Source organism: Stenella coeruleoalba, assembly GCF_951394435.1.
Source record: "Stenella coeruleoalba genome assembly, chromosome: 4".
In the NCBI taxonomy this organism is placed as follows: domain Eukaryota; kingdom Metazoa; phylum Chordata; class Mammalia; order Artiodactyla; family Delphinidae; genus Stenella; species Stenella coeruleoalba.
This window is the reverse complement of record NC_137149.1, coordinates 85,232,826-85,260,585: the sequence shown is the minus strand read 5'-3', so window position 1 is coordinate 85,260,585 and position 27,760 is coordinate 85,232,826. Positions and strand designations below refer to the sequence as shown.

Genomic DNA, 27,760 nt, shown 5'->3' with positions numbered 1-27,760 from the left:
TAAACCCGTGACGTTCCTCTTTAAAGAAGGCTGAAATAAAACAGGACTTTGAGTGCAATTACAATTAAAACATCAGAAATGCCAGAAACACAAGTTTTGAAGCTATATCAGCCGTGAAGGATGGCAAACAGTGCCTCTCCTGAACAGAATCAAAATCACTGCTCAGCAATCAACAGCAGCATCCTGCTGACACAGGGCAACCTCCCCACACTGACCTTATCTGGAAAGATTCGAGTGACAGTTACTTTCTTCCTTTTTCTACTCTCCACAACTTTCAATGCTTCTTTCTTGTTGAAACTTCAGAAGTGGACTCAAAGGAAAGAGAAAGGGAAAAAACTCTCAAGAATGAAAGTGCTTTTAAAACATTTGACCTTAGCCAACCTGTTGGAGACTCTGATTGTCATGCCACTGGACGGAATGTGGAACATCACTGTGCAATGGTATGCTGGAGAACTCCTCTGCAAAGTCCTCAGCTATCTGAAGCTTTTCTCCATGTACGCCCCCGCCTTCGTGATGGTGGTGATCAGCCTGGACCGCTCTCTGGCCATCACGAGGCCCCTAGCTGTGAAAAGCAACAACAAGCTCGGACAGCTCATGATTGGCTTGGCCTGGCTCCTCAGTAGCATCTTTGCTGGACCACAGGTAAACCAGTATCATAAACTTTTTAGGACATGGAGATCACAGATTGCCTATATAAACTTGAATGAAGGTCTTGTCAAAGGCAGTATTGTATTATCTCTAAGAGCTTGGGTTCTGGAAGTCAGAGTGTGGAATTTAATCCTGGCTCTACTCTGTTACCTTGGGCAAATGTCTTAACCCCTCTGGGTTTCAGTTCCTTCATTTATAAAATGGAGGTAATGCCTACTTTATGCACCTTTTGTGATGATTAAATGAATAGTGTGTTAAAGTGTCTATCATAATCCCTGGTACCTAGTAAATGCTCCCTGAAAATGTAGCTATTCTCAAATTTGACCACATCCCCATTCTATTCTTCCATCTACTTTTCCTTTCACTCAGGTTGACATGGTAAATTGAGAGAACCTTTAGGAACAATGAAATTTGCATAGGTAGAAAGTACGTATACCTTGTTTTACTTGGGGCTTCTTGAGTCTTCTGTCATTGCAGCTTAGAGAGAACTATACTTGATTAGTATGTTGTTTTGCAGTTTGCAGCTATGTGCCATTGAATAAAGAGGAAATGTGGGAAATCTCAGACTTTTGGAAATTTGAACATTTCCCTGAGGTTGACTTGAGCTTTTCTGGAGGTAGGCTAGACTGTAACATGCTGTTAGAAAAACTATAAGACTGTTGCTTCAGGCAAGGCCCTATAGAAAGCAGATATCTCTCCAGACTGTCTTCGTCAGAGGCAACCTGATTGACTGACCTGCAGAATCTGCCTTTTCAACAGTCAGATCTCTGAAGAAAAGGACACATTCTTGAAAAGGACAAAGATCCTTTAATAACAGATGAACAAGTTGTCTCTATGCTTGTAAATGTACTCTACGGTGAACCCAGGGTACAAGGATGTGTCAAGAAGTAAAGTCAGAGTTTACTGTGATTCTCCAAAAACTTGTCACTACAAATGGAAATTTATCTAGACATTCTAAACTGGCCAGGTGGCATAAAAACAACAAACAAACAAAAACTGTCACACAGGACTCACTAAATAGTGCAAGACATTAAAACCTTCTGGCAACTGTTTGAGCTGGATGGATCATTTTGATGAGGGGCTGCATAATTACTGAGTACTTGTAGGGCATCAGGGATTGTGCTGCGGAAAGGCAGAGACGGAGAGGTGGTCTAACCTAGTTCTTCCCCTTTCCATCTCCTCCTTGCATCCCAGATTTGACTCACCAGTGTTTTGACCTGGCATTCTCCTAAGCTTCCACTCCGTTCCTCCTCTCAGGCCTCTTTTATAACAGGAAGCGTGGCTCTTTCTTGCCAAGTGTTCACATCAGTGTTTGCTAGCTAGTTCCTCTTGTTAAGTGGCCACATCCTAACAGACGTTTTGGTCAAGGTTGCAGGAAAAGGACTGAAGATAGACTGTTAAGGTAGTTTTCCATCTAGCCTATGGGTCAGGTTCATTCCAGTTAAGTCTTAGGCCACAGTGAAATTTTGGGGATTCGTTGTTGTTTCTTTTCTCCTTTTCCATCTGTGTGGTATATTTTTAAACAGAATTTTATTTTTATTTTTTTAACATTTTTTTGGAGTATAATTACTTTACAATGGTGTGTTAGTTTCTGCTTTATAACAAAGTGAATCAGTTATACATATACATATGTCCCCATATCTCTTCCCTCTTGCATCTCCCTCCCTCCCACCCTCCCTATCCCACCCCTCTAGGTGGTCACAAAGCACCAAGCTGATCTCCCTGTGCTATGCGGCTGCTTCCCACTAGCTATCTATTTTACATTTGGTAGTGTATATATGTCCATATATACTAGAGAAATGGAAATAAAAACAAACAAATGAGACCTAATGAAACTTAAAAGCTTTTGCACAGCAAAGGAAACCATAAACAAGATGAAAAGACAACCCTCAGAATGGGAGAAAATATTTGCAAATGAAGCAACTGACAAAGGATTAATCTCCAAACTTTATGAGCAGCTCATGCAGCTCAATATCAATAAAACAAACAACCCAATCCAAAAAATGGGCAGAAGACCTAAATAGACATTTCTTCAAAGAAGATATACAGATTGCCAACAAACACATGAAAGAATGCTCATCATCACTAATCATTAGAGAAATGCAAATCAAAACTACAATGAGATATCACCTCACACCGGTCAGAATGGCCATCATCAAAAACAATAAATGCTGGAGAGGGTGTGGAGAAAAGGGAACCCTCTTGCACTGTTGGTGGGAATGTAAATTGATACAGCCACTATGGAGAACAGTATGGAGGTTCCTTAAAAAACTAAAAACAGAACTACCATGTGACCCAGCAATCCCACTAATGAGCATATACCCTGAGAAAACCATAATTCAAAAAGAGTCATGTACCACAATGTTCATTGCAGCTCTATTTACAATAGCCAGGACACATAAGCAGAATCTTACTTTTAAAATAAAAGTTATTTATAAGATGATACCTTAATTACACTCCTGCAATATAGTCATTATTTTATTGTATAGTTCTAGTTACCTGTATTTTATTAATAAAATTGACAAGGTGGCTGCGGCAGAATGCTGGGTGTCACAGGGAACATACATAGCTATTCCCTGAAATTTTCCCTTTTAATTCCAACTGTGGCTCTTTTCCATGTGCCTTCACTTTAGCTATTTGCCTTAAAATCTACAGTCTTGCTCTCCAGGGTAGTAAATAAAAAGCAACACTTGGCATTCTTTTATGTTTAAAAAAATAGTATTTTATTTATAATAAAATCTGAATATTTATAATTTATAATAAAATCTGAATTTATTATTAATTTATAATAAAATCTGAATATTTGTAACCCTCAAAAAATTTTTTTTCTCTCTTCCTAGTGCATTTTCTTGCACTAGAAAGCTAGATATCTAAATTCTCCCGCCAATTCCTCACTTAACATTTTTTTGTACATCAGTGTGTGTTTTATTGAAGAAGAAATGGGAAAAACCAAAATGCTTTCATTCCCCTGGAAAAAAAGCATATTACAATTATTCTCACAGTGACTGCATATACAAGAATTAGTTTAGCAAATATGTCACTTAAAATGAGGTTGCTTAGCAAAGGCTTATGTTCTGAAATTTTCCATTGTACTTCTTTAAAGTAGGAGTGCTGTGTATTGTCCAGTTTTCTTAGAAAAGATAAACACAAGTTAGGTTCCTAACACTGAGCCCGGTACTGATGAAACAAAGAAACAGCCCTCAAAGAAAGTGTCATTCAGTTGTAGAGACAAAACTTACATAAAATGAATATAACTATGTACCAAAAAGTTTTTAAATGTACTAGAAGTAGAAGTGTAAGAAGAGAGAGAGAGATGAACAAGAGTTGAAATGGTGAAGGAAGGTTTTAGGGTAAAAGAAGGATGAACTGAGTTTTTAAAGATGAATGATTTTTGGATGGAAAAAGTAAGCCAAGGTTCACATATATTTCTCAGCAAAGGTTGAAAAGTGATTAATTTTCATAGGAGACTTGTTTGGCTGAAGTGAAAGACTGAGAGTTGAGAGTAGCAGGAAATTAGATTTGGTGGTTGCTGTCTTTCCTTTAACCTCATGGCACATTATTTCTTTGTCAGAAAACATTATGATTATGTATTTGTTTGTCTTTTCCATTATGGTATTTGCTCTTACAACAGTGAAGACTGTTATGTTCAACTTAATATTCACAGTACACAATGAGATACCCAACAAAAATAGAAATTTTAAATGTTTGGATACTCCCGTTTCTCTCCAGATCAAGTAGACCTTTCACCTTTTACAAAAAAAAGAAAGAAAGAAAGAAAAAAAAAGTTTGGATAAATGAATCAATCATTGGGGGTGGAATGGATGTATATAACAGAAGACACCAATATCCAGGGGAAATTCTGAAAATAATGCAGAAGCCATATAGCCTTCATGAGTCCTGTGCAAGGAGTAAAATTTTTTTTTTGCTTTTTTTTTCTTATTTCCAGTTTTATTGAGAAATAATTGATATACATCACTGTATAAGTTTAAGGGATACAGCATGATAGTTTGATTTACATATATTGTGAAATGATTACCACAATAGGTTCCGCTAACATCCATCATCTCATATTGATACAGTAAAAAGAAAAAAAAATTTTCTCCTTGTGATGAGAATGCTTAGGATTTATTCTCAACAACTTTTCTAGACATCATACATCAGTGTTAACTGTAGCCATCATGTTGTACATTATTAAAATGATTTTTAACAAAAAAGTTTTGAGAAAATTACATAAACCAAATAGAGTGGAGAGAGGCAAAGAAGCCTTTTCAGGTCATCTGGTGATGAGGTAGTTAGGTTGGAGGCTAGGATGGTGTTAGAGGAGGTTGATAGTATTTATGAGGGACTTTTCAACCAAAAAAACAAAGCTTGGCAACAAATTGGATTTAGGGGGGTTAGTAATAGACCAAAGTAAAATAAAGTTCCAATATTTTTAGCCAAGAAGTTTTAAAACCATTGGAAATAGACAGGTAGGTTGGGAACAGAAGGGTTTGTTTGTTTGTCTGCCTGTCTGTTTGTTTGAAGGGGGAGAGAAGGCAGGCTAGTAAAAGAGCTATTTGGAAAGCATTTGGTAATTTGGGATATTGATGCAAATGGAAGTCTAAACAAAAGTCTAAATAAGTCAATTTGTGATAATAACAAACACAAACCCAGAATTTCACTTTCTTTTAAAGGACTCTCCCAGAGACTATAAATAAAATATTGATGTATTAATTCAATTATTTTCATCTAAGTATATCACAGCAATAACAGAAAGAAAATGCCAAATACTTATCTGTCTTGATGTAATGAAAAGAAAATATGAAATTAATTTTCGAATTGTTTAGGAATTTCATGTAATAGGCTGAGCTCAAATACATTACTCTACCTGAGAGATTTGTGTGAATGTGGGCCACAGAAAATGGTAGTACTCTTTCATTTTGTAAAACAAATGACCCATTTTTGATTTCAGCAACACTTTAAATTTATAAAGCACTTTGCTGAAGTTTCCTGAAAAACCACACAGTCAGAATCTTATTTGGTATTTACATTGACTCTGTGAGGTACATAAAAGCTGTGTTATTGTCCCCATTTCACATATAAGAGAACATACAAAGAGAACCTTGGAAAGCAATGTCCTTCAAACTTTTTTGACAGTAACAGAAAGATATACATACTACATAAAGACTTTGTCTCTCTCACACACTTATAACTGAGAAAAGTTTTCATAAAATAAATATTCTACTCTGTTCCATTTCATTTTTTAATGCTGATTACAACCAACTGATGGGTACAACCCGCAGTTTGAAAAGCACTGGTTTAAAGGGATTAATTGTTTGCCCAATGCCACTTGGCCTGTTGGACTCCTGTCTCTTCACTAAGTCCAGTTTATCTTTTTATAATAGCTCTCTGCTCTCTCTCTGAATAAAAGAAGTTTCAACCCTGTGACTAATGTTATGTGTATTTGATGGGGAAGACAAGAGGTAGGGAGGGCTTTTTATTTCCAGACCATGGGATACAGAGTGAGTACACCTCACGCTTCACAATGCTCCACGAAGAAGCCCATTGACAAAGGCGCATCCTGTCGTGGCCAATTTACATTGAAAGGATGACTTTTATCTTCATCTTTTGGTGCATATATTGATATTCTATCACTTGAGTAATTCATACCTAAGTTGAATGAAGAAATAAGCTAACGAGCTAGTTGTCACATTGCCAGGAATCTAAGAATTTATGACATTTTGCTAGAGCTCAGAATGACCAAATTTCAAACTGACCACCTTGTTTTTCCACCTCCTAATAACCTCAGTGTTCTGTGATGATTTGGGGATATATTTTGAGAAGTTTTAGCATAGTGTGGCCAAAATGTCATACTTTTTGCTAGTAATGGAATTTTCTTTTAAAACGGAATTCTATGTGGAGCTTCAGTAAATGAAACAGATATAAGTGGACTTGCTCTGGTCAAATAGGGATAAAGGAACCCCAGTCCTCTGCTTGGTCATAGTCTCTGAAGACCTCAGATCCCATTGCAAGTCTGAAAGGCAATGGGATAGTCAAAATAGCATGGATACTGGATTTAAACAAAGCTGGTTTCAGATCTCAATGCTGTCTCTTACCAGCTATCTGAGTAAATTAGTTAACTAAGTTTAAAAGGGTAATTGTAAAGAATTACAATTCTTTTGTAATTTTCAATTGTAACAAGTAAGATATATAAAATCATCCAGTACAAGACTATACTTAAACACTCAATGTTCATTATTTCCTCTTTTCCTATCTTCATTACTTCCTTCATAACAGGGTTTTTGAAGTCAGGAGAAAAAAATAATAAGGAAATATGAGTATGAAAATCTAATAATTATTTAAGAAACAGCAAAGAAAATTGCTTATATAAAGATTACTTCATATTTCTCAAATTATGTCATTTATTCTGACTGATAAGTAAATTTGGCCAATATACTCCCTAGTCACCAAGCTGTCCTACTCACTCTGAAAGCTCTATATGCCAGAGCACAATGATTCCACTCTTGGAAGTATCGTGTCTAAAAGCAGGATAAGAAAGGAAGAAAGAGAGGAAGGGTGAGGAAGAAAAGGAAGGGAAAAGAAAGGGAAGGGAAGGGCAGGGGAGAGGAGAGGAGTGGAGGGGAGGCAAGGCAACAAACAGAATCTGAAAGGATTTAAAACCGGCTATGGTTAGGCTAGTAAGTGCATGTTAAGAAGAAAATATTTCCTGAATTAGATGTGTCCATATCTAATTTAAAATAATAAGGTTTGCAATGACAGTCACCTAAGACCACAAGAACTCCAGAGCAGCAAATTATTTGCAGATAGAGTTCACATCATTAGTTTATCTGTGTTACTAGGGTGAATTACATGTTGACAGCTTTTTAATTCTATAGGTAACCCAGGCCTGCAGGGAAGATATGGACATCCCTCAGTGTCCTGGGGGATTGGTTCGTGGATATCCTCCCTCTCCCCCTACCCCACCCCGTGGCTGCAGATAATAAATTTCCCAGATGCTCAAGTCCCTTATATAAAATGGCATAGTATTTGCATGTAACCTACGCACATCCTCCCATATACTTTAAATCTAGATTACTTATAATACCTAATACAGTGTAAATGCTAGGTAAGTAATTGTAAATACAATGTAAGTGTTATGTAAATAGTTGCTGGAGCTTGGCAAATTCAAGTTTTGCTTTCTGGAACTTTCTGAAATTTTTTTTCCAAATATTTTTCCATCTGCAGTTGGTTGAATCTGCAGATGTGGAACCCACAGATTTGGAGGGTCTGTTGTATATGAGCAATCCTTTATTCTTTGGTGTAAAGACATGTGGTCTGAATAAATGTGGAGGCTTGCCTGTTACACACAGAATTTACAGGGCTAGGATGCACTTCTGAACTTGACAAGCAGCTTAAATTCAATAAATACTCGTTACACATGTACAATATGCCCAAAACAGTACAGGAACATAGTAATAGCATGCTAATAGCAAAAATAACAATAATGATGATGATTTTGATAAATAATAGTTATTCAGTACATAAATATGTGCCAGGAACTGTGCTAAATGCTTCTGTGGGTTTTTTTTTAATATTTATTTATTTAGCTGTGCCAGGTCTTAGTTGAGGCATGAGGGATCTTCTTTGCCGCCTGTGGGATCTTTAGTTGCAGCATGCGGGATGAGGGATCTTTTAGTTGCAGCATGCGGAATCTAGTTCGAACGTGGGCTCCTTGCATTGGGAGTGCAGAGTCTTAACCACTGGACCACCAGGAAAGTCCCTCTTCTGTATTGTGTTTTTGTTTTGTCTTGTTTTGTTTTTTTCAACCATGCTGCACGGCTTGAGGGGTCTCAGCTCCCCAAGCAGGGATTGCATCTAGGCCGCAGCAGTGAAAGCCCAGAATCCTAACCACTAGGCCACCAGGGAACTCCCTTCTGTGTTCATTACTTCATGTAAGGCTCCCAATAACCGTATAAATTAGATACAATTATTATCTTTATTTTATTCATGAATAAACTAAGATTATGAATGTGATGTAACATGGCCAAGATTACCATCTAGTAAGTGGAGATGTCAGTACATCCAGTTAGCTCCATACCCAGAGTTTTTAATGACTACAATATATCGCACTATACAATATTGTCTATTTTCTTTCTTTCTGTAGGAGGCTGAAGAAGAAAAAGACAGGAAAATCTTAAGGTGAGAATAGATAGTTAAGAGATATCAGAGGGACGGACTTCCCTGGTGGCTCAGTGGTTAAGAATCCGCCTGTCGATGCAGGGGACAAGGTTTGATCCCTGGTCCAGGAAGATCCTACATGCCGCGGAGCAACTAAGCCTATGTGCCACAACTACTGAAGCCAGTGCACCTAGAGCCCATGCTCTGCAACAAGAGAAGCCACCGCAATGAGAAGCCCGCGCACCACAACAAAGAGTAGCCCCCACTTGCCACAGCTAGAGAAAAGCCTGTGCACAGCAACGAAAACCCAAAGCAGACAAAAAGTAATTAATTAAAAAAAAAGACTCTTACAAATTATTAAAAAAAGAAGAGAGAGCGAGATCAGAGGGTCTTCCCTGGCAGTGCAACAGTTAAGACTCTGTGCTCCCAATGCAGGGGGCACAGGTTCAATCCCTGGTCAGGGAACTAAGATCTCACATGCCCCATGGCACGGCCAAAAAACACAGACACACACACACACATATATATCATATATATGAGATACATATTTATAAGTTGTGTGCCTCTAAATTTTTATTTTAATAATGATTATAATTTACATAGTGTTGTGTGCCAGGCACTACTCTAAGTGTAAGTATTCACTTGTTATTGTCATGACAGCTCCTAGAGGCAGATACTATTAATATCTCCCTTTTATAGATGAGAGGAACCTGAAGCACATCATCTAAAGTTAATCACCTTTGGAAAAGATTAGGTCATGTTGTCACTAGCGTGGGTAAGGTGAAGGTTAAAAATAATATGCTATGAGGAATAGCATCTGCAAGGACTGTAAATATGGAAAACAGATTGCTATTGTTGAGGGCAAAATAAAGCAAACACTGATGAGAACTGGGGCCAGGCATGAGAGTAAAGAAACATAAAGAAATTTTAAAAATATGATCCAAGGACAAAAGAACCACAGGAAGTAAAGTGGAACCTTATATTAATCATTCAAATGAACATGGCCTTGGAGCTGAAAATAAACGGAACCAAGCCTAAAACATTAATTTATGGACAAGTAAGATTCTGAATTTTCATAACACGATACTTCTCCTTGGGAACTTATCATAGTCTATCTTGTATTACAGATGTCACATACATGCTATATCTCCCCTACCAAAAATTTAATTCCCTGATGGCAGGATATATGAAGGTCATCTTTTACAACAGAGTGTGCCTAGTATAGTTTTTTGACCAAGGAGTTGCTTTAAAAAGTAACATTTGTTACATAAATAAAGATGACAACCAAATTCAAATCATAGTACTATAAAGTCAATTTTATTGAAAGTTTCATCGTTATAACTTAAAAACGTGAAATATTAAAGTGAAAATGTGACCCAGTGCAGAGCAGAAAATCAAATTCAGGTCATCTGGTTCCAAGGCTGATTGGAGAGGTAGAGAGAAAAAGATTTTTAAGAAATATAGGACTCTCCGATTCTATGCGAAGGAACTCTTCCAAGGATTTCAACTCACAACACCTGTTGAGTCAAATTCAAACTGAACTTTAAAGGTCAGTTTGCAAAGAAGTATGGAAAAACTGAAAGGGTCACTTTGTAATGTGGAAAAAGTTGGTCTGGATCATAAAATAGAATTAGCTGAATGTATGTCGTTTCGACTTAAGGTAGATAATATGATCATTGGCGTCCTCTAGTGGATTGATTTTAAAATTCTTTTTTGCCCTAGACGCTGAAAAGATCTGAAACTGAAAATCAACATTTTAACTACAAATAAAAGAAAGAGGTTTATATTTTGTATTATACTTACTTACATTTTATTACATTTGTATATATTTTATTATATTTTACATTTAGTAAAATTTTTCTACTCTACAAGCAAAGAGGAAAAACAGTATTTTTTTTAAGGCATAATCTACTCCCACTCCAGCCCTCCCCAAAAGGAAAGAAATTCTGGGCCTATTAAGTTAATTAAATGTAATTTAAATTTACTGATTTAATCAAAACTAATGAAAATGTATACTCTCCCTCATTTGCTTAAAAAATCCTGTAACATTTTTGCTTGAATTAACTTGCTATCAGTTTTTAAGTGCTTGGGCACTCTTTTCATTTTAATGTTTCATGGTAAAACGAAGTTTTTCAGTAGAAAATCTTGGAAATGACGAAGTCAGAAATGTGCTTGATGGATGGGGAAAGGATAAATAAATGTCCACTAAAACTTGTTTTTGAAAACCACTTGCAACGTTTCCTTAATAGTTAACTCGTTCTTTTTTTAACATAATTTCACATTTAGAGAAAGGTTGCAAGAATCATACAAAGATTTCTAGGATACCTTTCCCTTGATTCCCCAAATATTAACATTTTACTACATTTGTTTATTTGCCTTATTCTCTCTCTTGTGTACATTTTTTTCTGGATTGTTTAAAAGTAAGTTCAGACATGACGTCCCTTTCAATACTTCATTGTGTTTTTTCTAGCACATAACCACAGTACTAATTATCAAAATCAGGAAATTATCACTAATACAGTGCTATTTTTAATCTATATACCTTATCCATATCTCACTCGCTGTCTCAATAATATCCCTTTTAGCAAAAGAAAATCCAAGGTTATGCAAGGGATTCAGTTGCCATGTCTTTTTAGTCTCCTTTAAACTGGAACCATTCCTTGGTCTTCCTTTGAATTTCATGATGCTAACATTTTTGAAGAGTGCAGGCCAATTATTTTGTAGAATGCCCCTCAATTTGAGTTTGTCTGATGTTTGCTCGTGGGTAGATTCAGGTTATGCACTTGTCGACTGAAAAAAAATGTACAGCCTAAAAGTTGAGAATTATGTTTTATTCAGTAGATTTTCTGAGGATGTAAGCCCAGAAGACAGCCTCTCAGATAACTCTGAGGGAATATTCCCAAGAAGCAAGGGAGGAGCCAGGATGTATAGGTTGTTTTGCAACAAAAAACAGGTAGTCGGAACATCAAAAGATTATTGTTAATTAAAGAAAACTGATATATCTCAAGTTAATGAATTTAGTGCTTTTCTAAGTATGGGAAGGTGCAAGAGTCCAGACTTATTGAAATCATCCCTTTGAAATGCACCTTAACTATCTAGAGCCAGTATCCTGCCTTTTTCCATCCTGAATGCCCTCAGTGTGCACAGTCGGGGGTGGCTGCAGGGGCTATGGCTTGATGGCCACAACATTCTTTGTTTACTGATATGGTAGGTGACATTCTTCATCCACACACTTTTAGCAAAAAATACCTAAGAGGTGACATAGCAGCACATTCTAGAAGGAAGCAGAAACTGTCAATTGGTCCCATTATTGGCAATGTTAATTATTTGGTTATTTCTTGACTAGTAAAGTTATTATTTTATAATAACGTTATAATGACATGTATCCTGCAGGTAGATACTTTGAGATGATATAAATAAACTACTCTCCTCAAACTTACACCCATATTTTTACCATCCATTGGTGATTCTTGCCTGAATCAATTATTATTATAGTGATTACAAAATGGTAATCACTACTTCCACTATACCTTTTACATTTATTAATTGACTTTCTACAGTAAAGAGCTTTTTCCTCTCCCCATTTATTTGTCGTTGTTGGTTTGTAATTTATATCAGCATGGAGTCATGGTTTCTTTCTTTATTCGATAGTTTATCATTGTTTTCTATCAGTGTTTGTTTGTTTTCATGCTTAAATTATCCCAGATTTGGCCAACTGAAGCTCTTTCAAGCTGGTGCCTGAACATTTTTCACATGCTCCATCATTCTCTGGGCATTTCCTGACTTTTCAGCACAACAGCTGTTCCAAGGACATATTGTACTTTGCTTTCCCCAGCCTTGGGATCACCCATTTCTCCAGTTAGGTCTGGTTCCTTCTGATAGAGAATGATACTTAGAAAACAAGATCTGGGTGCTGGAGTGCTGGGTGTGCTCATTGCTACTCAGATGTCATTATTCCTAGGCTCTCTCCATAGGCAGAGCTGGAATAAATGTATTTATGTGTACACACGCAAACACACACACACACACACACACACACACACACACACACAAGTTACCCTTACTCTTTTTTTACAATTGTACAGCACCCCATTGTGTGGCCAACTGTAGTTTATTCAGTTACTATTCAATGAATTGTTATTTAGATTATTTTCAATGTTTTTCAGTTATAAGCAATGCATCAATGGATAATCTTGTGCATATGTATTTTCATATAATGGAAGTAGGGGTGTATCTTCAGGGTAAATTCCTGAATGTCAGATTGCTGAGTCAAAGGTAAATGCATATGTAGTTATGCTAGTTATTGCCAAATTCCCCTCCTTAATGGTTGTACCAATTTGCAGTCCCATTAGCAATGTATGAGTCCCTGTTTCCCTACAGCCTTACCATGAAAGTGTGCTATTTTTTTTTTAATTTTGCCAATCTTGATAGTGGAAGATGGCATATCATTGTAGCCTTAATTGGTTGGCACTGCTCTCATAAGTGAGGTTGAACGTCTTTTCATATGATTAAGGGCCACTGTTATATCTTCTGTGAACTGTCTGTTCATGTTTTATGACCATTTTAATGAGATTTTGTCTCAAAAATAAAATCTAAATTTGTATTTTGAGGGTATATTCTAAATACCAGACACAGTTTTATGTGCTGAGGATATAACAATAAAATCACTTGCAAAATCACTCGCAAAAAGTTTACTCAGCATAATAGCATCTGAAATTGAAATACAAACAAGGTTTAAATCTTTGGTTGATGATTGTGCTGCGAGGTTGAAATAATTGCAAAAGAAATCCAAAATCCTACAGATCCATTCACATTACCCAAACATATTTTAAGTAAAAATCCACTTATAACTTTTTGTAGAAATGCCAAAAGAATATCAAGATACTTAGCAGTTGCTTTGGGCAACAACATGTTAGAAGGTTAGCAGAATACAGAAGAGAAAACTTGCAAGAAAACTTGCAAATACTGTTTGAAAATAAGCAACATCACTTTTTTAAAAATTTTCTTATACAGTTATACATCTTCAGGATGATCCATTTAGAAGATGACTCTGGACAGACAGAAGGTTTCTCTCAATGTGTAACACACTGCAGTTTTCCACAATGGTGGCATCAAGCCTTTTATAACTTTTTCACCTTCACCTGCCTCTTCATCATCCCTCTTCTCATCATGTTGATCTGTAATGCAAAGATCATCTTCACCCTGACAAGCGTCCTTCATCAGGATCCCCACAGTACGTATTCCTTAGATTTGGTGTTAATTGGGGGTAGACAGCTTTTAACAGCAATACTCAAAGCACAGAAGCAGAGTGGCACTTACGATGCACTAGATACTGTTCTAAGCAGTTTACGTATATTAATTAACTCTTTTAATATTCAGAATCAACCCATGAGGCAATACTTTTATTATCCCCAATTTAGATATGAGGTAATTTAATACTCCCAATATTATAAATTTGCAGCATGAAATTAAAAATGAAAGGACAGTTACTCCAATTACCCGATAGAAGCATCAGCAACTTGTTCCTGCTGGTCCATCACAAAGCTCTATCAAACACCTAATGTCTAGAATGTAGCAAAGTACAACTCGTTAAATGGTAGCCAATAGACTTGTTAAAGTTAAGCTTTTCTGTATCACATTCAAATCTCCTGTACCCACAAAATGTATCCACACACTATGCACATTTGTATGTTGAGTATGTGAACTTGAACGTGTAATTGACTATTTCATCTTTAACTTCACAGATGCAGTTGTGCCTTTTTGCTTTAAGAATCTTGTGCATTCTCAAATACTAAAATTTATGAATTTTTAAAATTTTATATTGTAGTATAGTTGATTAACAATGCTGTGTTAGTTTCAGATGTATAGCAAAGTGATTCAGTTATACATATACATGTATCTATTCTTTTTCAAATTCTTTTCCCATTTAGGTTATTACAGAGTATTGAGCACAGTTCCCTGTGCTATATAGCAGGTCCTTGTTGGTTATCTATTTTTTTTGTTTTTAATTGGGGTATAGTTGCTTTACAATGTTGTGTTAATTTCTCCTGTACAGTGAAGTGAATCAGCAATATGTATACATATATCCTCTCTTTTTTGGATTTCCTTCCCATTTAGGATACCACAGAGCATTGAGTAGAGTTCCCTGTGCTACACAGCAGGTTCTCATTAGTTATCTATTTTATACATATTAGTGTATATATGTCAATCCCAGTCTCCCAATTCATTTCACCTTGGTGTCCATACATTTCTTCTGTACAGCTGGGTCTCTATTTCTGCCTTGCAAATAGGTTCATCTGCACCATCTTTCTAGATTCCACATATATGCATTAATATACAATATTTGTTTTTCTTTTTCTGACTTACTTCACTCTGTATGACAGTCTCTAGGTCCATCCACGTCTCTGCAAATGATCCAATTTCATTCCTTTTTATGGCTGAGTAATATTCCATTGTGTATATATATATATATATATATATATATATATATATATATATATACTATATCTTCTTTATCCATTCACCTGTCAATGGACATTTAGGTTGCTTTCATGTCCTGGCTATTATAAATAGTGCTGCAATAAACATTGGGGTGCTTGTGTCTTTTAAAATTATGGCTTTCTCAGGGTATATGCCCAGTAGTGGGATTGCTGGGTCACATGGTACTTCTATTTTTAGTTTTTAAGGAACCTCCACTGTTCTCCATAGTGGCTCTATCAATTTACATTCCCACCAATAGTGCAAGGGGGTTCCCTTTTCTCCACACCCTCTCCAGCACTTATTGTTTGTAGATTTTTTTGATGATGGCAATTCTGACCCATGTGAGGTGATACCTCATTGTAGTTTTGATTAGCATTTCTCTAATAATTAGTGACATTGAGCATCTTTTTCATGTGCCTCTTGGTCATCTGTATGTCTTCTTTGGAGAAATGTCTGTTTGGGTCTTCCTCTCATTTTTTGATTGGGTTGTTCGTTTTCTGATATTGAGCTGCATGAGCTGTTTGTATATTTTGGAGATTAATCCCTTGTCAGTTGCTTCATTTGCAAATATTTTCTCCCATTCTGAGGGTTGTCTTTTGGTCTTGTCTATTGTTTCCTTTGCTGTGCAAAAGCTTTTAAGTTTCATTAGGTCCCATTTGTATATTTTTGTTTTTATTTTCATTACTCTAGGAGGTGGGCCAAAAAAGATCTTGCTGTAATTTATGTCAAAGAGTGTTCTTCCTAATTTTCCTCTAAGAGCTTTATATTGTCCACTCACATTTAGGTCTTTAATCCATTTTGAATTTATTTTTGTGTATGGTGTTAGGGAATATCTATTTTAAATATAGCAGTGTGTACATGTCAATCCCAAACTCCCAATCTATCCCTTCCCCCTACCCTTCCACTATGATAACCATAAGGTTGTTCTCTAAGTTTGTGAATCTGTTTCTATTTTGTAGATAACTTCAATTGTTTCAGGTTTTTTTAGAATCCACATATAAGCAATATCATATGATATTTGTCTTTCTCTGTCTGACTTACTTCACTTAGTATGATAATCTCCAGGTCCATCCATGTTGCTGCAAATGGCATTATTTTATTTTTTTAATGGCTAATATTCCACTGTACATATGTACCACATCTTCTTTATCCATTCATCTGTCGATGGACATTTAGGTAGCTTCCATGTCTTGGCTATTGTAAACAGCACTGCAATGAATATCGGGGTGCATGTATCCTTTTGAACCATGTTTTTCTCTGGATATATGCCCAGGAGTGGGACTGCTGGATCATATGGTAGTTCTATTTTTAGTTTTCTAAGGAACCTCCATACTCTTCTCCATAGTGGCTGTTTACATTTACATTCCCACCAGCAGTGCAAGAGGGTTCCCTTTTCTCCACACCCTCTCCAGCATTTATTATTTGTAGACTGATGATGGCCATTCTGACTGGTGTGAGGTGATATTTCATTGTAGTTCTGATTTGCATTTCTCTGATAATTAGCCATGTTGAGCATCTTTTCATGTGCCTCATGGCTATCTGTATGTCTTCTTTGGAGAAATGTTTATTTAGGTATTCTGACCAGTTTGTGAGGGGTCATTTGTTTTTTTGATGTTGAGCCACATGAGCTGCTTGTAAATTTTAGAGATTAATCCCTTGTTGGTTGCATCATTTGCAAAAATTTTCTCCCATTCTGAGGTTTGTCTTTTCATTTTGTTTATGGTTTCCTTTGCTGTGCAAAAGCCTTTGAGTTATTTAGGTCCCATTTGGTTATTTTTTTTTTTTTTTTATTCACATTACTCTAGGAGATGGACTGAAAAAGATATTGCAGTGATTTACATAAAAGAGTGTTCTGCCTATGTTTTCCTCTAGGAGTTTTAAAGTATCTGGCCTTACATTTAGGTATGTAATCCATTTTGAGTTTATTTTTGTGTATAGTGTTAGAGAATGTTCTGAGTTCATTCTTTCACATGTGGCGGTCCAATTTTCCCAGCACCACTTATTGAAGAGACTAACTTTTCTCCACTGTATACTCTTGCCTCCTTTGTCATAGATTAACTGACCAAAGGTGTGTGGGTTTATTTTTGGCCTTTCTATCCTGTTCCATTGATCTATATGTTTGTTTTTGTTCCCATACCAGGTTTTGATTACTGTACCTTTGTAGAATACTCTTAAGTCAGGGAGCCTGATTCCTCCAGCTCTGTTTTTCTTTCTCAAGATTGCTTTGGTTATTCTGGGTATTTTTGTTTTCCATACAAATTTTAAAATTTTTTGTTCTAGTTCTGTGAAAAATGCCATTGGTACATTGATAGGGATTGCACTGAATCTGTAGATTGCCTTGGGTAGTAGAGTCATTTTGACTATACTGATTCTTCCAGTCCAAGAACACAGTATATCGGTCCATCTGTTTGTGTCATCTTTGATTCGTTTCAGCAGTGTCTAATAGTTTTCAGAGTACAGTTTTTTTGCCTCTTTAGGTAGGTTTATTCCTAGGTATTTTATTCTTTTTTATGCTATGGTAAATGGGATTCTTTCTTTAATTTCTCTTTCTGAAATTTCATTGTTAGTTTATAGAAATTCAACAGATTTCTGTGTATTAATTTTTTAACATGTTTATTAGAGTATAATTGCTTTACATTGGTGTGTTATTTTCTGCTGCATAACAAAGTGAATCAGTTATACATATACATGTCTCCCCATATTTCCTCCCTCTTGCGTCTCCCTCCCACACTCCCTATCCCACCGCTCTAGGTGGTCACAAAGCACCGAGCAGATATCCCTGTGCTACACAGCTGCTTCCCACTAGCTATCTATTTTACATTTGGTAGCATATATATGTCCATGCCACTCTCTCACTTCGTCCCAGCTTACCCTTCCCATACCCCATGTCCTCAAGTCCATTCTCTACATCTTCATCTTTATTCCTGTCCTACCCTTAGGTTCATCAGAATCATTTTTTTTCTTAGATTCCATATATATGTGTTAGCATACAGTATTTGTTTTTCTCTTTCTGACTTACGTCACTCTGTATGACAGACTCTAGGTCCATCCACCTCACTACAAAAACTCGATTTCATTTCTCCTTATGGTTGAGTAATATTCCATTGTATATATGTGCCACATCTTCTTTATCCATTCATCTGTCGATGGACTCTTAGGTTGCTTCCATGTCCTGGCTATTGTAAATAGAGCTGCAATGAACATTGTGGTACATGACTCTTTTTGAATTATAGTTTTCTAACGGTATATGCCCAGTAGTGGGATTGCTGGGTCACATGGTAGTTCTATTTTTAGTTTTTTAAGGAACCTCCACAGTGTTCTACATAGTGGCTGTATCAATTTACATTCCCACCAACAATGCAAAAGGTTTCCCTTTTCTCCACACCCTCTCCAGCATTTATTGTTTGTAGATTTTTTGATGATGGCCATTCTGACTGCTGTGAGGTGATACCTCATTGTAGTTTTGATTTGCATTTCTCTAATGATTGGTGATGTTGAGCATCCTTTCATGTGTTTGTTGGCAATCTGTATATCTTCTTTGAAGAAATGTCTATTTAGGTCTTCTGCCCATTTTTGGATTGGGTTATTTGTTTCATTGATATTGAGCTGCATGAGCTGCTTATAAATTTTGGAGATTAATCCTTTGTCAGTTGCTTCATTTGTAAATATTTTCTCCAATTCTGAGTGTTGTCTTTTCTTATTGTTTATGGTTTCCTTTGCTGGGCAAAAGCTTTTAAGTTTCATTAGGTCCCATTTGTTTATTTTTGCTTTTATTTCCATTACTCTAGGAGGTGGATCCAAAAAGATCTTGCTGTGGTTTATGTCAAAGAGTGTTCTTCCTATGTTTTCCTGTAAGAGTTTTATAGTGTCAGGTCTTACATTTAGGTCTCTAATCCATTTTGAATTTATTTTTCTGTATGGTGTTAGGGAGCGTTCCAATGTCATTCTTTTACATGTAACTGTCCAGATCTCCCAGCATCACTTATTGAAGAGACTGTCTCTTCTCCATTGTATATCCTTGCCTCCTTTGTCATAGGTTAGTTGACCATAGGTGCATGGGTTTATCTCTGGGCTTTCTATCCTTTTCCATTGATCTATATTTCTGTTTCTGTGCCAGTACCATATTGTCTTGATTACTGTAGCTTTGTAGTAAAGTCTGAAGTCAGGGAGTCTGATTCCTCCACCTCCGCTTTTTTCCTTCAAGACTTCTTTGGCTATTCGGGGTCTTTTGTGTCTCCATACAAATTGTGAAATTTTTTGTTCTTGTTCTGTGAAAAATGCCATTGGTAGTTTCATAGGGATGGCATTGAATCTGTAGATTGCTTTGTGTGGTATAGTCATTTTCATAATATTGATTCTTCCAATCCAGGAACATGGTATATCTCTCCATCTGTTTGTATCATCTGTAATTTCTTTCATCAGTGTCTTATAGTTTTCTGCATACAGGTCTTCTGTCTCCTTAGGTAGGCCTATTCCTGGGTATTTTATTATTTTTGTTGCAACGGTAAAGAGAAGTGTTTCCTTAATTTCTCTTTCAGATTTTTCATCATTAAAGTATAGGAATGCAAGATACTTCTGTGCATTAATTTTGTATCCTGCTACTTTACCAAGTTCATTGATTAGCTCTAGTAGTTTTCTGGTAGCATCTTTAGGATTCTCTATGTAAAGTATCATGTCATCTGCAAACAGTTACACCTTTACTTGTTCTTTTCCGATTTGGATTACTTTTATTTCTTTTTCTTCTCTGATTGCTGTGGCTAAAACTTCCAAAACTATGTTGAATAATAGTGGTGAGAGTGGGCAACCTTGTTTTGTTCCTGATCTTAGAGGAAATGGTTTCAGTTTTTCAATATTGAGAAAGATGTTGGCTGTGGGTTTTTCATATATGGCCTTTATTATGTTGAGGTAAGTACCCTCGATGCCTACTTTCTGGAGGGTTTTTATCATAAATGGATGTTGAATTTTGTCAAAAGCTTTTACTGCATCTACTGAGATGATCATATGGTTTTCCTCTTTCAATTTGTTAATATGGTGTATCACATTGATTGATTTGCATATATTGAAGAATCCTTGCATTCCTGGGATAAACCCCACTTGATCATGGTGTATGATCCTTATAATTTGCTGTTGGATTCTGTTTGCTAGTGTTTTGTTAAGGATTTTTGCTCTATGTTCCTCAGGGATATTGGCCTGTAGTTTTCTATCTTTGTGACATCTTCGTCTGGTTGTGGTATCAGGGTGATGGTGGCCTTGCAGAATGAGTTTGGGAGTGTTCCTCCCTCTGCTATATTTTGGAAGAGTTTGAGAAGGATAGGTGTTAGCTCTTCTCTAAATGTTTATCGAATTCTCCTGTGAAGCCATCTGGTCCTGGGCCTTTGTTTGGTAGAAGATTTTTAATCACAGTCTCAATTTCCGGGAGCTCCTCTTTCCATTGCCTGACCCCCAGGCTGGGGAGCCATACATGGGGCTCAAAACTTTCACTCCTTTGGGAGAACTTCTGTGGTATAATTACTTTCCAATTTGTGGGCTGCCAACCCAGCATATATGGGATTTGTTTTTATCACGACTGAGCCCCTCCTACCATCTCATTGAGTCTTCTTCTTTGTCTTTGGATGTAGGGTATCTTTGGGGGTAGGTCCCAGCATGTTTTGTTCAGCAGTTAGTTGTGATTTTGGTGTTTCTGTAAGAAGAGGTGAGCTCACGTTCTTCTACTCTGCCATCTTGTCCTCGTCCTTCAATGTCCTTAATGCCAACTAGGATTCTGACACCAGTTCCAACGCATGTGTTTCTTCCATGTGCCAAGCTTACACTGCCTCCCACAATGGCAATGACACCTCCTATGTGGCCAGTTGGGAAAGAGGGGGAATTTATAAATTTATAAAGTAAACATGGTTATGTTGGCATGACAACAAAAAGGTAGGGAATTCAACTCAGCTCAACCTCAGTCTGTTCTCTTAAATTTATATTTTAAGAATTTGAGTAACCCCTTATTTCAAATCCATATTAGTTTGATGGAAAATTTATTTTAAGAGCACTACTATCTTTAATATTTTCTATTTATTATGTAACATAGTGGAAAAATTGAAATATAAACAAGCTTTTCAAACAAATTGTCATTATTAAAAATATTAGAAATTTGCTTCCATTATATTCATCAGGTTGAATTATGATTCTGTCTTCCTTTTTGTCTATTTTGGTTTTGTAATAAAACTGGTTGTTAAACACCTACTCTTTTCTCTATCTAAAAGAACTACAACTGAATCAATCCAAGAATAATATACCACAAGCTCGACTGAGGACCCTAAAGATGACGGTTGCATTTGCCACTTCATTTACTGTCTGCTGGACTCCCTACTATGTCCTTGGAATTTGGTATTGGTTTGATCCTGAAATGGTAAACAGGGTGTCAGATCCAGTAAATCACTTCTTCTTTCTCTTTGCTTTTTTAAATCCATGCTTTGATCCACTTATATATGGATATTTCTCTCTGTAATTGTTAGACTACATAGGAAGTCACGTAAACATACACATAAACTATGTAGGACAAGGTAATGGATTTCCCCTTTTTGGAATGATAAACACAAAGCATATTCCAGCACATTTACATACAAACAAAGCAGAGTTTCAGATTACGGTATTACACTTATTCCTTTGGAAACCACATTGTCAGAAATTCAATTACTAGGAAAATTTTTTTCAGGAAAAATAATTATATATTTCCTCTTAACCATTAGCTTCTAAATTAATCTCTTCACTTTCTGAGCTCCTATAACACATTATATGGGTTTTTAAATCACTTTCTTCTTGTATAATAATATATAAATATTTAAAATAGCCATGGCCTAAGGCAAACAGATGCCAAAAAGTAACGCTGAGAAACACAGTCCTAACCTCAGCATGCCTTGGAGAGTTTTTCTCCAAAGGGGCTTAGCAGCAATTACAATCTTATGCTAAAACAATAAATACATAGAGCACAGAGATAGTATTTCCCCTGCCCATGTGATCAGTTTTCCCTTCTATGGTTTAAAAAAACAAAATGCAATGAATCAAATTTTTTCCTTGGCTTCAAAAGCATTCTGATGTTTGGAGTATTCAGCAGCCAACCCACCGTCCACTGCTCCAACCTGACAAGATTTATAAATAGTTCTCTTTCATCCCATTCTTCACTTGGTACAGGTTGTGAAGTGCCTCCATATAAAAGGGAGTTTCAGAGGGGCTCAGATTTGGACAGGGGGTTAGAACATTCCTCTTGGGCTGTGTAGTCTATGGAGTTTGTGGTAATTAAGTGTAGTAATAATAACAATGTTTTAAAATACAATCATGAAAAGATATATACTCATTATGTTTTATAAATAACATACCTTCTCTTTTAATATCAGGGATTTTTTTCTATCTTCTGATCTTTCTAAATCCATAATCCACAAATCACTAAAAAAAAAAATAAGAAATCAAGCAAATGCACAAGCAAAAATTATTTGATATGTAAAATTAACTCTGAAAACCTCAGTTTCACTATATATAGGTCAAAGGAGACAGAAAGGTATTAGAAAAGGGAAAAGAAAAACTCTCTGTAAATGTATAACTAATACCTGCTGATGTTCACATTGAGTGGTATGGTTTCCAAAATACGTCAGCACAATACCTCTTGTAATTTAGGCCTGTTTCCACCCATTCCATGAAAAAGGGGATAGGATGATATAATAACCATTAAATAAGAAAACTGTATAAGGGAATTAAAAGAAATTCAACCACTCTTTAACTTATTTTTTAAAAGACAGGGATAGGATGATATAATATCCATTAAATAAGAAAACTGTATAAGGGAATTAAAAGAAATTCAACCACTCTTTAACTTATTTTTTAAAAGAAATAGGTAAAATATTATTATATTCACATGAGGTATGTAGTGCCACACAAAAGATGAAATGTCATTTCCACACATTCCAGGCCTTGTGGAACTGTGGTTAAGTAAACTACTAATTAAACTAATGGTAGGTCTTTCCTTTCCTTATTTTTCTCTTCTCATACTTTTAGTGTTGTAGTGTGTAGTAGTTATTTTTCCACATTCTAGGTTATTTTCCAATTCTGTCTCCATTGGTCCTATTTCTGTCACTATTGAACTCCTTCCTTCTACTCTTTCATTCATATCGTCTTTTTACTAAACTCATACCTTTAATTAGCCAATCAATGCCCCAACTCTACAGCTGAATTGGGCTGGACTCAAATTTGTAATGTGCTAAAATGCTCAAAGTTAACTTTAAAGGTGTGTATACTGATACCAAGAATTTAAAGTTCACTAGATGACACAGGAATATAGATAAGTCACAACAAAACCATTCTTCTCCACCATCTCTTTATTATACGTATTCTTATTCCCAAACTGATAACAATTCTTACATATGGATTTAAAGGCAAAAATATACAAGATACAATCTAAGGGCTTTGTTAGATATGTGTTTATTGAACATATGTCAGTTTGGCTTTTACACATTCAAGAAACTGTTCTACTTAGATACACTCTTAGGTATTTTTTAATACATTAACTAAAGGGCTATTCAAAATCTTGATGCAGGTGTTTTTAAACTGTGGACCATGTGCAAAACTGTATTACAATGCAACTGCTTTACTTTTATTCCTATTTGTATTATTTTATGCATTTAAAAACATTATCCTGAGAAGGGTTTTTGGCCATACCAGACTGCCAAAGGAGCCAATGTCACAAAAAAGGTTAGGAATTCTCAACTGATTCTGTATATTCATAAAGAAGTTTATTACAATAAAAATGTATCAGAATGTATTCACCTGATACATTTTTATATATATATATTCATAATAATGTTAATATTGAAACTGTACTGGATTGATTCAATTTGATCACTCACCATTTTCAACCTTAAAAACTCTCTTAAGGCTCAACATGTAATGAAAAACTTGGCAGGAATAAATATATTATATAAATGTTGTGGTCTGTAAATTATAATGTGGATATGGATTTATACCAAAATTAATAGTGCAAAAGGTAAATGTGGCTTTTAAGTTAAAGATACATCACTCAACATAGAGTATTTCATATTTGGTATTATAGTCATTTACTCTATTTTCAGTCATAATAAAAGATGAGGATTCCTTGTAAAAAAGGATATGTTCTGCAGAGTTAATCCAATATATCAGATAATTAAGATTCTATCTTGGATATCTCCTCTTCTATTTGGCATATAAAACTGGTTAAAAACTGGATTTCCTCTTGCTAAATTCAATTTAGTAATACATGACATGAACAAACAAAAATGAATTAAAAGATTGTGCAAATTCAATTTCAGCCTACAAAACAGAGATATCATGTCTTAAAACAAACAAACCAAAAATGTTGGAGTACTACAAACATAATCTTCCCAGCAGCATAAATCAGTGTAAATGAGTTAGAAAAAAATTTTAAGTGCCCTATCTCAGAACTTACTTGGTAGTCACAAAGAGATAATATTTATGAGCAGCTAAAATACATTTGAATTTCATCTATTTTACCTTTAGCTTAGTTTCAAATGTCAAACCAATTCTTGTTGTCTAATTACTATAAATTGTGTCCATAGGAGACTAAATAGAATAAGATTCAATTTAATTTCTAAGATTAATTGATTTAAATCTTCAATTTAATTCTTTTGGTTATTAAGTATAAAAATTAGGTATAAAACAGTAAGTCTAATTTTTTAAATTATATAATATACAAAGTGCATGCATAGGAAAAATAGAATATGTGCAAAAAGTATTGATATAGTTACCTCTGAATGATTTTTTAAATTTCTTGTGAATACCTGTATCCCAAATTTCCAGAATGAACATATATTGCTTTTCTAATGAGGAAAAGGTACAATAAATATTATATGTGTGTTTGTATGACTTTTGTGCTGTTTCTGTTAGAGTGCTTTCTGCTGTAAGCAATAGAAATGTCAGACTAGACGTGGCATGTTTTCATTTCACGTTACAGGAAGTCCAGAAGAAAGCATGCAGAGTTGGTTAGTTCAGAGCTTTGAGTCATTTTCTCTGCTTCCTCTAGGCTTTAGTGATCAGAAACTACTTGTCACCAACTAGAAGTCTCAAAGGCACAAAGAAAGGGTGGCTTCTCACTATACATCTCTCTTTCCCAGAACCCCCAGCACTTCCTCTTACATTGGCTAGAACTGGAGCACATGACCACCTCTAAACTATCACTAGCAAAGGAGAAAGGGATTACCCTAAACACCTTAAGGGTATGTTTTATCTTATGGAGAGCAGCACTCAATTTCCCTGAACATTTAGTCACCTGATAACTTTAAAAAAATATTTAGTTCTTTTTTTCCTCTCTCTTTTTCTTTTTTTGTGAGAGCAAGAGGGGAATGTTTTGGGGATCAGAAGACAGAAGTACCTGCTACAATCACCAATTATCTTCTCAAAATAAAATCAGGACTATGTATATCACAAAATTTAACAGCACACAATTTAAACACAAAGAATAAAGGCTAAATATAGTCTTGGTACATTGTAATTACACAATAAATGTAGCCCTAAGGGAAAAGAACTTTATTATTTTTCACAATCTAAATCCGAACATTTAAACTCCTGTGGTTGGAATCTTCATCTGATGCATAGAGGGTAACTTCCACCCAATTATTGACTTTCTTTTATAACTAGTCCACTGGATAAGAAATTTGCATAAGTTTTAAAAATTCTAACTATGACTTGAGATCAAGTGAATAATTGTCAAATTAATAATTTAAAAATGTGATTAAGACTAAAAAACTAAAAACTAAAAAAAAAAAAAAGAATGTGGTAACCTGAAGTGGATTTCCCATGAAGCTAATGAAACTTAATTTCAAAGCTCCTCATTTAGCCGCTTCATGAGCCCTGGAAAAGAAGTCTTCCCATGGGTACATGTTTTTATAAAATTCATAAAAATAAGATATTATAATTGCAATAATTAAGACTATCTCTTTTCACTTTTACTTCCCCTCTGTCACACTCATGCCTCAGATGAGGTGGTGTTGGAATGGTCATGGATAGCTTTGGGATCCAGCCAAGGGGAACTTGAATTAGGTATATATTTACATTGAATCTAGAGGGATATTTTGTGGTTCTTGGTCACTTTCATGTGTAGTTAAGTCACTGCTAACCATCACAGTAAGCATCTAGGCATAGTACTAGATAAAATATTGTTACCCCCATACAGACTTACCTGGCATAGTGACAGGAAAGTGTAGGTCCATACATATCATGATATGTAGAGGTCATATCATGATATGGAGGTGTCTAGAGTATGGCACCAGAACTATTTGAGTAGTGGAGGAAAAGTAGGGTATAAAACGTACAGAAACCGGTCTACAGAAATTATTTCATTCTTTAGCATGTCCACCCTAAAGTGATTCCCAATAAATCACACCCCTGTGATTTATTCCCAATAAATCACACCCCTGTATAAGGTACTCTTGCTTCCAACCATGCTTTACCTATGGAAAAGGTAATGGGATATCATTTCTTTGATTAAGCTATAAGGTAAAGGTGATAGGATGTTCCTCCCATGACTCTTGTTACATTATATATGATTATCTTAGCTGACTGAGCCCGAAATTCTCCTGCTGCCCTTGAAGAAGCAAACAGCCACGCTGTGAACTACTTTTGCAGAGAGTATGTGGCAGGGAATTGTGGGCAGCCTCTAGGACCTGAGGGTAGCCTCTGGTGGACAGCCAATGAGAAGTTGGGACCCTCAGTCATACAGATGCAAGGAAACGAATTCTGCCAACAACCTGATAGCCTGCAAGTGGATTTGTCCTTAGTCAAGCCTAAAGAGAAGAGCACAGTCTGGCCAACATCTTGATTACAGCCTGCTGACACCCGAAACAGAAGACCCAGTCTCAAGCCTGGGCTCCACACCCACAGAAACTGTGAGATAAATGTGTGTTGTTTCAAATCACTATGCTTGTGGTAATTTATTATGCAACAATGGAAAACTAATATACTTAGCATGTAAAATTGTAAGAAAAAGATTGGGTCCTCATCAAATCCTAGTTAAAATAGAAATTCTCTCCTTTCAGAAATATACTCAACAGTGCAGCATATACAATTATAAATGCCTACATTATTTTTTCTTTTTGACTGGAAATGTAAAATTTATCAGAATTCCTGTGTTTGTAGGGTACAAAACTGTAGCAGTACTAAAGCCAGTGAGTACATCTGTTTCATGCATCTCAATGTATGCGATTAAATGTTAGGATGTCATTACTTACAAAGAATTTTGAAATTGAAAGAAAAAATTTTAAACTATCACTATATAAAACATTATATTATAAAACATTGTTATACTAAGACATAATTAGGGAGTATGAAGCCAAAATAATTTATGGGAAAAAGTACTTTAGAGTTATGTCAAGCAGTTAATGCTTAAAATTATTACTTTTTTTTTAATTTTTTTAGATTTTGTGATGTTTGTAAAATCTTCAGGCCCCAG

The 27,760-nt window shown here is 35.6% G+C and overlaps 1 protein-coding gene and 1 long non-coding RNA gene across 2 annotated transcripts in view; one reads left to right on the top strand and one right to left on the bottom strand.

Annotated features, from left to right (window-relative positions):
- GNRHR (gonadotropin releasing hormone receptor) lies at positions 1-21,877 on the top strand. Its single transcript, XM_079919171.1, has 3 exons — positions 1-642; positions 13,819-14,038; positions 21,534-21,877. Exons 1-3 carry the CDS (start codon positions 121-123, stop codon positions 21,776-21,778), a joined length of 987 nt encoding a protein of 328 aa, XP_079775297.1. The 5' UTR covers positions 1-120; the 3' UTR covers positions 21,779-21,877.
- Positions 1,413-27,760, bottom strand: part of LOC307185238 — a 36,713-nt gene continuing 10,365 nt past the window's right edge. The window contains exons 2-3 of the long non-coding RNA XR_013827923.1: positions 22,647-22,713; positions 1,413-2,151 (exon numbers count right to left, since the gene is read on the bottom strand). This is a non-coding gene — a long non-coding RNA (uncharacterized lncRNA). The remainder of the gene's footprint in view (positions 2,152-22,646; positions 22,714-27,760) is intronic.

What these genes read in the sequence shown, in the direction of transcription:
- GNRHR (XM_079919171.1), top strand. Translation starts at nt 121, where the DNA reads ATGGCAAACAGTGCCTCTCCTGAACAGAATCAAAATCACTGCTCAGCA. An exon ending in GCATCTTTGCTGGACCACAG is followed by an intron (nt 643 to 13,818) that starts GTAAACCAGTAT and finishes TTTCTTATACAG; the next exon opens with TTATACATCTTCAGGATGAT. An exon ending in CCTTCATCAGGATCCCCACA is followed by an intron (nt 14,039 to 21,533) that starts GTACGTATTCCT and finishes TCTATCTAAAAG; the next exon opens with AACTACAACTGAATCAATCC.